The 12906-nt window shown below is 50.5% G+C and overlaps 1 protein-coding gene across 2 annotated transcripts in view; it reads right to left on the minus strand.

Annotated features, from left to right (window-relative positions):
- Positions 1 to 12906, minus strand: part of MYH11 (myosin heavy chain 11) — a 103725-nt gene that overhangs the window by 7846 nt on the left and 82973 nt on the right. For both annotated transcript variants that reach the window (XM_081131358.1, XM_081131357.1), the window contains 13 exons: positions 11319 to 11531; positions 9582 to 9726; positions 7102 to 7308; positions 5579 to 5683; positions 5337 to 5489; positions 4878 to 5126; positions 3214 to 3426; positions 2667 to 2879; positions 2269 to 2430; positions 1758 to 1886; positions 1365 to 1453; positions 785 to 908; positions 287 to 495 (listed from right to left, as the gene is read on the minus strand). In XM_081131358.1, the coding sequence (XP_080987484.1) occupies positions 287 to 495; positions 785 to 908; positions 1365 to 1453; positions 1758 to 1886; positions 2269 to 2430; positions 2667 to 2879; positions 3214 to 3426; positions 4878 to 5126; positions 5337 to 5489; positions 5579 to 5683; positions 7102 to 7308; positions 9582 to 9726; positions 11319 to 11531 (2211 nt within the window). The remainder of the gene's footprint in view (positions 1 to 286; positions 496 to 784; positions 909 to 1364; positions 1454 to 1757; positions 1887 to 2268; positions 2431 to 2666; positions 2880 to 3213; positions 3427 to 4877; positions 5127 to 5336; positions 5490 to 5578; positions 5684 to 7101; positions 7309 to 9581; positions 9727 to 11318; positions 11532 to 12906) is intronic.

Raw genomic sequence — 12906 nt, forward strand, 5'->3', positions numbered from 1 at the left:
TTAACATATGTCCTGCAAATGTAGTTTAGGAAAAGCCACGTGTGCTCCCAGGAGAGCGGGCTAGTGTCGCTGAGAAACCATGCTCCTTACTAAGAGCAGCTGCATTTCCAGGGCTTCCTCTGGGCCAGGTACAGGCGCAGCCCTTTCCTGTGCTCTCGGTTCTCCCAGCACAGCTGCACCACTGAGTTTATTTCGTAGCCAAAACCGATGCCTAGAGGGGCTGACCCCCCCCCCCCCAGCACTCACAGGCAAGCAGGCTGTCGCTGGAGCCCTGGTCCCACTGTACCTGGCCTCCAGCTCGACCTGCTCCTCCAGCTGCGCGATCTTGGCCTCCAGCGCCGCGATGGTGGACTTGAACTTGGACTTCACCGCCCCCTCCATCTCCTGCAGCTTGCTCCGGAGCTCCTTGTTCTGCCGCTCGAGCTGCTGGCGCGCGCTCTCGTTCTTCTGGGCTGCGCTGCGCTCCGTGGCCAGCTCGTTGTTGAGCTGCTCCGCCTGGGGGGGAGGGTGCAGTCGTGAGGTGTAGGGCAGGGAAGCCTGGCGCTGCACTGAGGTGACCAGCTTCTCCCGCAGCTCCAGCCTTCGTCAGCCTCTGCACCAGGAGCCCTCCTCCTCCTCCACCCGGCAGCTCCTTCCTGGTCATCCAGGCAGCGTCCCAGTGCCACCCAGGCTCCCTGCGCTCAGCCCCCACCCCAGGCCTGGCACGCAGGAGCCTGTGATGCATGTCATAGAGGCAGTGTGGGGCTTTTGAAATGGATCCGAGGCCAGGGAACCCAGCCCCCACCTGCTGTGTGGCCTTCCGGACACGGTCACTCATGGCCTCCATGTTGCCTTGCTCTTCTTCCAGCTCCTCCTCCAGCTGTGCAATCCGGGCCTCCAGGCGGCGCTTCTCGTCCTGAAGCGTGTTCCTAAGGGAAATATAGCCGGGTCTGAGGCCTCCAGCCATCCCCTGGCTTAGAAAACTCTCCTTGGAGGAGCAGTGCCTCAGGGTTAACCTCATTTATAACTGAGGAAACTGAGGCTCAGAGAGCTTTAGAGACTTGCCAAAGTCACACAGCTGGGAAGTAGGGAGCCAGGACTCACCCCAGTTGGTGTCAGCAAAGCCAGGCCTGGAATGAGGACCACCTCTGTCCTCCCTGATGCCGCCCCCCCCCCCCCCCAGGCCCCTGTCCCCACCATGATGTTCATTCAGAATAAGTGAAACTGGCCACACTACCAAATAGGGTGTGAAAACCCTGAGACCCCTGTTACAAGCTCAGTTCATTCTATCGTTTTCAACATTAAAATTAGGGGCTAAGAGGCTCTCCTGTGAGTTGCCTCTCGTCATCTGAGTCTGGGATCTCCATCCCCATGCTCTTCCATACCTTCCTGACACACTGCTGGCCAGCTCCTCTGCCAGCTCCTCCTTCTCCAGGTCTGCCTGTTTGCGAGCCCTTTCAGCCGCGGCTAGATCCTGGGTGGTGGGAGGCAGGGAGGAAGAAAATCTGTTTTCTGCCAGGGAAAGGCTGACCCTCACCAGGCCCCCCAGCAGTCTCTCTGCCACCCTTAAGAATGGCTACACGGCCTCTGAGCTCAGGTGAAGTCCTGCAGACACATCAGAGGAGAAAATCCTGTGTTTTTCCAGGTCCCTAACTAGGGGGGGTCCACATGTGGAAGGTTGGATTAAGGAAGGAAAGCTGGATGTACAACCTGGAATGCCAAGGGTTGCTACCACCATATGCCCACCTGAGGCGCTCACAGTGAGAAGAAAGCGTTACCTCCTGTAGCTGCATGAGATCTGCTTCTAAGCTCTTGGCTTTCTTTTCATTCTCCTTGGCCGTGGCAAAGATTTCGTCTCTGGAGGCACGGGCATCTTCCAGCTCTCTCTGGAAGTCCTTCATCTGAGCCTGCATGAGCCAACAGGAAGGAAAAGCTCCTTACTTGCCCAAGTTCTGCTGCCCAAATTATCTTTCCACACCAACCCCTAGAATTTTCTGCAGTTAACCACAGAGAAGCCCCAGGTGGCTCTTTGGGGGTGCTGTTCTGGAGGGGTTCACCAGACCTAAGAAACGATGGTGTGAGCTGAGGGCCTTGGCCAAATGCCTGATAATAGTGTCCTGCCCAGGGTAGGGAAAGCCACCAAAAGCTACATGGTGATAGGAAACACCAGCTGAAAAGGCACCAGTGTCAGGGAGAGGCCTGCATCCTCCTGCTGCTGCTGACTCGACTTCCCCAGCCTCGGGGAGCTGAACCTCCGTCCACCAGTGCCCTGCACTCAGCACCACCCACCTGCAGTTTGCGCAGCTGCTTGATGGCTTCCTCCCTCCCCTTGATGGCCGAGTCGGCCTGCAGCTCTAGATCTTTCAGGTCTCCTTCCAGCTTCTTCTTGGCTGCAGCAGCCAGGGCACGTTGCTTTCGTTCGTCTTCCAGTTCCGTCTCATACTCGTGGAGCTGAGCGAGGAAGAGATGTGCACTGCTGGGCTGGGAGCCTCTCAGAGGTCCTCTCCCTGCCCAGCCAGCATTCACTGAGCTCCCAGGTGTGCACAGCCACCTGCAAGGTGGGGTTTTTCTTATCCCCAGGTTGCAGGTGAGAAAAAGAGTCTCCATGAGGCCAGGAGGTGGTGATGAAAGGAAGGAAACAGGCCACCCCAGCTCCCCGTTCCCCCTCTTCCCTCGACACGGATTACCTGCCTCTGGAGCTGCCTCCTCTTCTCTTCATTCTGCTCATCCCGGGCCTGGAGATCACGCTCAAACTGGCCTTTGAGGGCCTGCATGTTGACCTCCAGCCGCAGCTTGGCATCTTCTGTCGCCTGCAGCTCATCCTCCAGCTCTTCCAGCTGGGTCTTCATCTCCTCCATCTGGGTTTCCAGGGCCCGCTTGGACTTCTCCAGCTCATGGACCTTTTACATGAGGGTTGACTTAATGAAGATGGTTAGGCAACCATTGTGACAGGCAGCTCATTAAGGTCAGGGAGATGGCTTTTGCCACCCACAGGGTGCAAGACCAGGAGTCAAGACCAGAGCCTGCCTCTCAGATCCCCTGACTCAGACCCCACCCCCAACTGCTGCTCCCAGCCAGGCCCCATCTTTGCACCAGCCCAGCAGACTGTCTTCAATTCCCAGTTATCACTTAACGTGAAAGAGGCAGAGAGCCAAGCCCCTCAAGGACTGATACACAGCAGAATGGGTGGGTTGGTGAAATGTAGATAAGCAAAGATGATAAAGAGCAACTTACGTTCTTGCCTACATCATCCTTGGAGCTAACCAGGTCCTCCATCTCGGCTTTGAGCATTTTGTTGGTCCTCTCGAGTTCCTCTTTGGCTTCCAAGGCCTCCTCAAGGGCCCGTGCCAGGGACAAGGCCTTGGTTTCTTTTTCCCTAGCTTCCGCCTCGGCTCTGTCCCTCTCATCCGCATATTTGGAAGAGATGTTTTTCTCCTCTGCCAACAACTACAACAACAGAAGACCCAGAGGTGACAGACTCTAGGCATAGCCCAGGTTCCGCTGTATTTCAGTTGCAAAGCCTGAGTCCTGCTGACTTCTCCCAAGTGCAGGTGTAGTTTAGAAATCTCTGGAAATCCTTTATAATAAGCTTGCTTTCTGACTTCCTGGTCAGCCTTATGCAGTCAGCATCTGCTGAGTCTGTGCTTTGAAATCACAATGCTGACGATGTTGGTTAGAACATACTAACCAACTACTGCTACTGAGGTCAAAGTGACATTTAATCCTGCCAGACGCCAGTTACTTTCTTGTTTCACGGCTACAGTAGCTAGCTCTCGGAAGGGCCCTGTGGGCCCCAGCAGGGACATGGTGAGGATACTAATGGATCTGCACACATTTATCCCTCTGCTTGGAGAAGCCATTAAAAGAACACTTCATAGTGATGTTAATCTCACCTTCTGAGCATATTACATATGTAACATCCAAAATCCAGGCTTCCAGAATTCAGCAAAGACAGGTAAGTAACAGGATCCCAAACGGCACAGTCAACACAAAAACCCTACACTATGTGTGACAGGAACATAAATAAAAAGGACCTCAGGCCCTCGATTAGACAGAACAAGCTGACAGCACAGAGAAGGGATGGTTGGTGGAAGCCCGGTACTCTCAGTCCAGCTGGGGAGGGGCAGTGAACCCCCACGCCTCCCAGTACAATTCCCCAGTTGATTTTTAGAGTAACTTCGAGTCACTTGCAAACCACATTTACTAAATCTGACTAACATGTATTTAGGGGTTTGGGTCATACAGGTATATATGTATTTATCAGAACTCAGTGAGTATACACTTAAGATTTGTGCATTTCATTGTAAGTTTTATCTTAAAAGAAACAAAATTCTATTTTAAATAAACCTAGTATGAAATGCTGAGGTATTGAGAAGGTAGTATACAGATGTCTATAATTTGCTTTGGAATGCATCCAAAAAAGATGGATTCATCCTAATAAATATGTAATAAAGTGAGTATGGTAAAATATTACAGATCGAATCCAGGTGTTTGGAATATAGGTGGTCACTGTGCAGTGTTTTCTGCTTTGCTGTGTGCTTGCAGTTCGTAATGAAATGTTAGGGAAAAATGGTATTTAAAGGGTAGAAACTTTACTTGGAATACTCAGTAGGCATTCAATAAATATTTGCTGAGTGGATTAAATAAATAAACCTCATTCCTTATTGGGGCTAGAAACAAAGGCATGTGACTGGGTTTGCAGATGGCTGTGGTGGTGGCCCCTGGATATGGCACAGCCCTACTGTTCCACGGTCACCAAAGCAGGCCATCCATCCATCGCTCCCAGCAAAGCAGGGATGCTGCTGACACACACACACACACAGCAGCCACCCCGGATGCTTTGCAGACCCGATGCCTCCTGCCAATGTCTGAACAGTGGAGGGCCCTCCAGCCCCTACCTGATCAAACTTCTTCTGCTTCTTTTCCAGGTTGGACACCAGTTGCCGCTGGTTGTCCAAATCGACAACCAGGTCGTCCAGCTCCTGCTGAAGCCTGGTCTTGGTCTTTTCCAGTTTGTCATAAGCAGCTGCCTTCTCTTCGTACTGCTGGGTGAGGCCTTCAATTTCCTTCTGGAACTTCTTCTTGCCCTCTTCCAGGGCCTCCACGGTGCTGGCAAAGTCCTGCAGCTTCTTCTTTGAATCGGAGAGCTGGAATGGGGTGAGAGGAGGGCAGTGAGTTTCCCATCCCTGCCCCACAGACCCGGAGAAGCAAAGACCACCTTCTCCTCACTGAAGAAATTCAACAGCAGGGGGAGCCCGGAAGCCAAGCAAAATGGCGCTAATGCTCTCCTGCAGCTCACGGAAGCCCCTGATCTGCCCTGAGGCTTTAGGCCCAGAAAAGCCAGGGCGCAGCCACACCTGGATGTTCAGAGTTGAGATGTGGCGCTCCAGGTTCTGCTTGGCCTCTATCTCCTCATCCAGCTGGTCCTGTAGGCTGTTCCTCTCATCCTCGAGCTGGCGCAGCTTGGTGGACACGTTGAGCTTCTGCCGGGTCTCTTCTTGAAGCAGCTCCTAGAGAAAGGACACGCACAAATCCCAGGGACCCACCTCCAGGAAGGCTGTACTCCAGGTCCCTCTGGATGATGTGATGGGATACCCACCTGTGTGTCCTGGAGCTGGGACCCCAGGGATGCCACGTCCTTGGCCAATTTGATGGCCTTTCCTTCTGCCTCGTTCAGCATCCCCGTGACACTCTCTACTTCATTCTGAGGGTGGCAAGAGACTGTGGTTAGTTGGAACCTCTAGGACAGGATCCTCTTTAAGAGGAGCACTTTCTACGCACATGATACCACCACCTGTGGTGTCCATTGATTAAGAAATAGCCATGAGCTATGGGGCCTGATCATGGTGGCCCCCAAGGGAAGTGTGTTGCCTACAAGTTGGGATCCCTGGTTCTAAGAATCAGTTAGAACCCAATGCTTTATTGACTGGGCCCTGATCCCACTAAATTGATCCTGGACCCTTGCCAAGGCTGGCAAAGATGGAGCAGCAGGTCTGACAGTCCAGACACTGCGAGATGCTCTGGACTCACCCACTCCCTAGAGTTGGAGAAGATGTAGACGGCACCTTCACTTCCAAGGGGCCCTGTCCCTCACACCTACTCTGCCCTTTCACTGACCCTATGGTCAAAACCAAAGGAGCAGGCACTAAGGTAAAAGAAAACCCTCTACTGCTTCCTCTGTCTTTTCCTCCTGCCCCCGGTCTCTCCGAGCAGGTCCTTTTGGAGACTGTCAGCCTACCATCTGTCCTCTTCACATTTACAATGAGAACATAAATGACCTTGACTCCACTCCTCCAGGACATTGCTTGTGTTATGATAGCAAAGCCCCTGCTCTCAACTGGATATAGAAAATACTGTATTTAATGCTTTCCTGCCTCTCATCCCAGGCTGTAAGCACATTAAATATTTATCAAAAGTTTGGCCATATCCCATGAAAGGAAAGTTGGGCCAAATGTCTATTCAAAGCTAAAGAAGACCAAAGATAAACAGACCATGTCATTCCCCACCTTAAAACCCATCATAGCTATGCCATCTGGCCACAGCCTGCCTCTCTAGTCCCATTATGTACCACACTTCCCCTTCCAACTTGGCATCCTCCTAGCTCTACTGGCCTCATGCGGTCCAACTTCCCACTTACAACTGCACCTTTGCACATGCTGTTCCTTCTGCCTTATCTGTGAGACCATCCGTCCCTAGGGAAGCCTTTCCTGACTCCTCCCTCAGGCCAGGCACCCTTGTTCATACTTATTACATTAAGTGCCACCCCTTTCCAGCATCACTTTACAATCATTTTTGTGATTACTAATGCCTGTCCCTCCACTAGGCTGGAGTTCTCCTAGGGTGGGAACAGTGTCTGTCTTTTTCCTTGCTGTGTATCTCAGGATTCAACATAGTCCCTGGCCTATAGAAGGTACTCAGTAAATACGTGTTGAATGAATGGATTCTTAATGATTAAATTGAAGGTTCTTAATGATTAAATTGGATAGGGTGACCACCTCATCTCCTTGGGGATGTAACTAGAGGAAACCAACTTGCTTTTCAGCAAGAGAGACTTCAGTTGACTGGAAAGTGCTGCATCCCTTGCAGAGCAGGTACTAGGGATGCCCTGCACTGCCGCCTCACCTGCAGCTTGTGGACCTTGTCGTTGAGCTCAGCGCGGGCCCGCTCCCCATCGCTGCACTTGGACTGCAGCTCCTGCAGCTGCACCTCCAGCTTCTTTTTCTTGTGCTCCACCTCCTGCTTGGCTTGGTTCAGGACCCGCAGCTCACCCGCCAGGTCTGCATTCTCCTTCTCCAGAGTCTGCTTGTTCTTGTCCAGGTTGGCCTTGGCCTGCCCCAAGAAGCAGAGGGGAGGGAAGGCATTACAGGTGTGGCCAGGACAGCGTAGCAAGATAGGAACCTCTGTGGGGGAATCCGCCTCTGTCCTTTCCCCTCCCCTCCCCTCAGGTAGGTCGAAGGACCTGTGCACATCTTCAGGGGAGAGACAGGGCAGGCTGGGGAACACAATCACCGGGAAGACCATTTGGATTACGCAGAAATTGCAAACCGGCATCCTATACAGGTTGCAGCCAACCTGCTGTCCTGTCCTGGTTGAGCCATCATTACTTTGTGAAAAATTAGTGCCAACATTTTAATAAAGAAATGTCACATAAAACTCTGGACTCCAGCTTTTCTATTAAATAATCTAATGTCCTATGACTGGTGATGGTTACCCAAGTGCATACATTTGTCAAAGTTCATTGAGCGGTACACTTAAATTGGTGAATTATACTGCATATACCTCACTAATTCAGACTTTCAAAAAACAAACCAAAGATCTGGAAACAGGAATCTTGCCTTCCTCCAAGGAAGTGATGCATTGGATTTGAGTAGCAGCTGGCCCTAGAGATGGGGATGCCACATGCTACTTGGCCCCAGTCCCCACCACTCCCTATCGTCACATTCATCATCAAATTCACACTGCTATTTCAGTGATAGTTAAGAGAAAGTAATTTTATCTAACCAGCTCCTGTGGGCATGTCAATTTCCCTAAGAAAAAAGGTGTTTGAGGAGAAAGGGGGCTTTTTTCAGGGCTGGGGGGAGGGAAGCATGGGAGTCCCAAGGGCAGAGGAAACAGCACTCGGCTTTCCCACAGACCCTAGGAAGGAGTAGTGCAGTGTCGAGGCAGCCTCAGAGAAGCCATTCCTTTTTCCCGTCATGACGGAGCTGTCAGTACCTCAGACAGGGACAAGATGCCCCTCAGGGGAAGCAGTGTAGGTTGATAAGCAAGGACCCCAGGGGATTGGACTCCCCTAAAACCTTAGCCCAGCTGAAGAGTCCAGAACTCTGGCAAAACCACACGTGTAACAGGAGGCCAGGTAGGAACGATGATAAAAGTTTTCCCGACAACTGGGACCAGTGTCTGTACCAAAGCGATCAGAGGTAAAATACAGGCAGTCCTCTTTTCAGTGCACCTGAGATGGTGCGCAGGAGTTCACAGCCTCCACCTACTTCACGCAGGTCAGAAACGGATGCTGTCTGCTGGTGACAGTAGAAGCTGAGTCTTTCCAAAGAGCCCTGGCCATGAACTGGGGGCTTGGCTTCCAGCCTTAGCCTCTGATGACCACCTGGCTGGAGGATGGTCAGTTACCCTTTCTGGGGCCCCACTCTTCCAACCATAAATTTAAAGGGGACACATAAACCTTCCTACTGCCTGGAGTGTATTTCAGAAGGTGGGAATAGCCCATCTGGGTTCGAATTATATTAAAGTAAAAATAACTTGTGAACATTAAAAAGGGAGGCCAGTCGAAAGGGGAAATGTATGTTGTAGTTACAGTTAGCAAAATCTTATTTGTCTAAAATATATAAAGAATTTACGAAATGTTGAAGATTGGTATTCAGATCTCAAGTGACAAGGGGACGTCAACAAGTCTCCTTATTTATTCTGAGAGTGAGGAGAGCTCAGTCCTGCACAGTGCTCTTTAGGCTATGGGGCCTGGAGATCCTCATTTTAACAAAGTCCACAGGTAAATTAAATGAGTGTTTGTAAAACCTTGGAAAAGTGTCTGGCCTATAATCAGTGCTACATAAGGGATTGCTCACATTATTGAAATGTACAGGAAATGTTGAGATTCTGATAGAATAGGAAAGATGCTCAGTAAACCAGCTCATGGAAGAATAGTCACCTTGACTGGGACTTAAACAGATGCAAACTCTTACCATTTCTAGGCAAAGCTACACCCATTTCTTCTGGTTTGTGGGGTACTTAGAAAGTGCAGGGAGGTGGGGAAGCCGTAGCACTGAGGGCGACATAATTCAGACTTCAGGGAAGCAATGTAGCAAGAGGTCACAAGTTTAAAAAAACTCACCCCTGGGAATGAACCACAAGGAAGTAGTTTTTCTTCCTGTGTAAAATGGGCTTAATAGTACCTCCCTCATAGGGTGGTTGTGAAGGTTAATTGCTCCCATGTACGGTACACAGTTAACAAATGCTGGCTGCTGTCTTTATCGTTAGGACCTTGGGTAGCTTGTTACTCGTCTTAGTACAGACCCTGACATGTGGTCATTTGAAGCTTTGACCTATCAGTCTTTTATGTGTTGTCACAAAAAGGCATCGCAACTCACCCTCTTGAACTGCTCCAGTTGCTCGGTGAGCTCCTCCACAGCCTGGGTGTGCTTCTGCCTCATCTCCTGGACCTGGGCCTCGTGGGATCGAGTCTCATCGTCCAGGGCCTTCTTCAGCACCGTGACCTCCTGCTCCCTCTTGGCCCTGGATAGGAAGAACACAGTGATGATGGCAGTTGTGGGGGAGACGGGGCTCACCCCAGGCAGTCTTGTGCTAAGGACCCAGAGCTGATGTCTCCATCACCACCTCTTCCTAGCTGTGTGATCTCAGGTGAGCCACCTAACCTCTCTGAACCTGAAATTTCCTCACCTGCAAAACGAGGAGCATGTTAGCTGCCTAGAATTTCTCAGAACCAGCAAACAAATGCACAAAATAATATTGAAAGAATTGCAAAATGACTGGCAAAATAGTTCTGAAATATTATTAGCTCTTATTCATCAAGCACTTACTGTATTCTAGGCCCTGACTAAAGTTCTTTAATACATCATCTCATGTAATCTTTAGAGTGAGCCTACGAGGCAAGCATACTATTATTTCCATTTTACAGATGAAACTACAGCTAAGAGAGGGTAAGCAGCTTCCCCATGTTGTTACAATCACTGTGTGTAGGACCAGAAATAGAACCCACATAGTCTGACTCTGAGCCCATGTTTTTTTAAGTCATGCACCAGACTTTTCTGTATTGTTGTGGAAGGGAGCAGAACAGTGTGCAGGCCTCTAGGCACAGGTAAGTTCTGTAGCATAAATCCCAAAGTGTGGGAGATGAATCTCAGTGTTAGCAGCACAGCACCTGACACACATGCTCTCCAATTACATTTGCCTGTTTGTTGAATGAATAAACAACAGTTTCACTAACGTCAGTATTCATTTTTTAGCAGGTGACCTGTAGTTGTTTTGTTGTGGCCTGTTTGCTTGCTTGCTGTGAATCTTAAATCAAAAACCAGTCTGATAATGTTATTTAAAAATTTTTAACAGCCCAGCCGGGCGTGGCTCAGCAGTTGAGCATCGACCCAGGATCCAGGCAATCGGGGTTCGATTCCCGGTCAGGGCACATGCCCGGGCTCGATCAATGACTCGTCATTGATGTTTCTCTCTCTCTATCCCTCTCCTTTCCTCTCTATGAAATCAATAACGATATATTTAAAACAAAATTAACACAAAACTCACACACTTGGCGACTGGAGCTGGGGGAGATTTACTTACACACACACACACAAGACAGGAAGGAGATACCTCAAAATATTAACAGTGGGGGGACTAAGGGCAATGTTTTTGGTGTCTACTTTTCTATAGTTTTCAAATTGTTCTCTGATTATGTCCCACTATTGTGATGTGAAATAAAAATAGATTCAGTGACACAGAAGCATGATGAATCTCAGAGGGAAGGTGGGGGTGGGGGGGTGGGGGGGGTGGGTGAGTGGGTGGGGAGAGATTAACCAAAGAATTTATATGCATATACGCATAACCCATGGGCACAGACAATAGTGGGGTGAAGGCCTGGGGCAGGGAGTGGGTACGGGATGGAGGGGTTAATGGGGAAAAAAGGGGACATCTGTAATATTTTCAATAAAGATAAATTTAAAAAAATAATAATCACACTTATGTCAGTTACAGCAAAATGCAATCAGGACAGTAAATGCCTGGCCTGAGGAACCCTGTGATTTGGATTTGCTGGGGCTCACTCCTTCCACACCGGCCATCCCATCAGTGCAGTGGGACAGCTGGGCCCCTCTCACCGAAGCTCCTGCTGGGTGGCCGTGCTGTCCAGCGTGTCCTCCAGCTCTGTCTTCAGCGCCTCCAGCTCCTCCCCCAGGTCTCGCTTCTGCTTCTCAGCTTTGTTTCTCGCGGCCCGTTCTGAGTCCAGGTCCTCCTGCAGGTCTGAGATGTGACCCTCCAGCTCCCGGATCTTCTTCAGGGCGTTATTCTTCTGAGCAATTTCATCGTCAAGCCTGCCAGGGACAGATCACCAGAATTAGGACCCTGAGGCTCCAGGCCTCTGCTGTCTCATAAGTGGCCAAATATTGTGTTCCGGAACGAGCCACTCGTGTGCCATGGATATCAAAACGTTGCACCCCATCCCCAAGACAGTGGATCCCTCCTTGTTACATTGGGCTTCTTGGAGATTTACATAGGACATAATGAATTCCAAGGTTTGATATAAAAAATAGGTCATGATTGTGTGTGTGTGTGTGTGTGTGTGTGTGTGTGTGTGAATGCAAAGCACAGTCCCAGACTAGCAAAGTGCCTAATTCACAGAGGGGCTTAATAGTTGCTTTCTGAACACTGGACAGTTATTCCTCCTTGGTAACTACTTGTTCTTTCCTTTGGTCAAATAGTGACTGAGGAAAGCCTGCTACATGCAAAGCCCTTGGCCAGGCACTGCTTGGGGTGATGCTAAAGCCAGGGCTCCCAGCCTGGGAGAGGCAGTGAGTGTGGGTCAAGGTGGGACTGAGCAGCACTGTTCGAATCACATGGAGTGAGAGGTGTTTCACGGAAGGGAGCTTCCTCCTAATGCACGGAGAGCTGCCCTCTGGTGTGCTCGTGATGGATGGATGGATGGATGGATGGATGGATGGAAAGGGAACAGCCAGACGGTAGGCACAGAGGCAAGATCCTGCAGAGCCGGGCGAATATGCACTTTGATCGTACTGCACTTGTGAATGGCAAGAGTGAGAGAGGAAGCAAAAAATGGTTGGGTTAGGGTCCAACTGCGGAGGGCGGTGGGCATTGAGTAGCAGGCTAAGACCAGCCAAGTGTTTTGAGCAGGTTTATGACCCAAAGTGATATTTCTAGTCATTCGCTCTAACACTGTCATGCAGCATGAACTGAGCTGGCCAGGGGATCAAGTAGAAAGCTCTGGGGCTCAAATCCCAGCTCCACCTCTCAAAAGCGGGGTGCCATTGACAGTCACATGTTTCTTCAGTGAAATAGAGAAAACAGCAGCATACCTGGCCAGGTCTCTGTGAAGATACTGCCTAAAAAGAGCTTAGCACACAGGGAGCAGGTGAGTGATATTCCCAGTGTGAGGCCACTAGTGTGAAGCCAGCTCAGAGCTGGGAGGATGGGCACATGGCAAAGGGCTGGTGGAACCTGAGGGCTGCTGCCTGCTGGCCGTGGGGGCAGCAGGGTCGGCAAAAGCTAGGGAGGGGACTGGCATTCACAGAAAGGGAGGGCTTGAGGGAGAGGAGGGTCATCCAGCCTCCTGTGGTGTGCGAGGTGCCACAGGAGGGCCTCTGTGGTCAACTGGAAAAGCAGGCTGGGGTGTAGACAAGAAAGGCCTGGGCATCCAAAAAGACAGACACCACAGGAGACACAAAGGGATGA

This window comes from Miniopterus schreibersii (assembly GCF_964146895.1).
Source record: "Miniopterus schreibersii genome assembly, chromosome: 3".
Taxonomy (NCBI): Eukaryota; Metazoa; Chordata; class Mammalia; order Chiroptera; family Miniopteridae; genus Miniopterus; species Miniopterus schreibersii.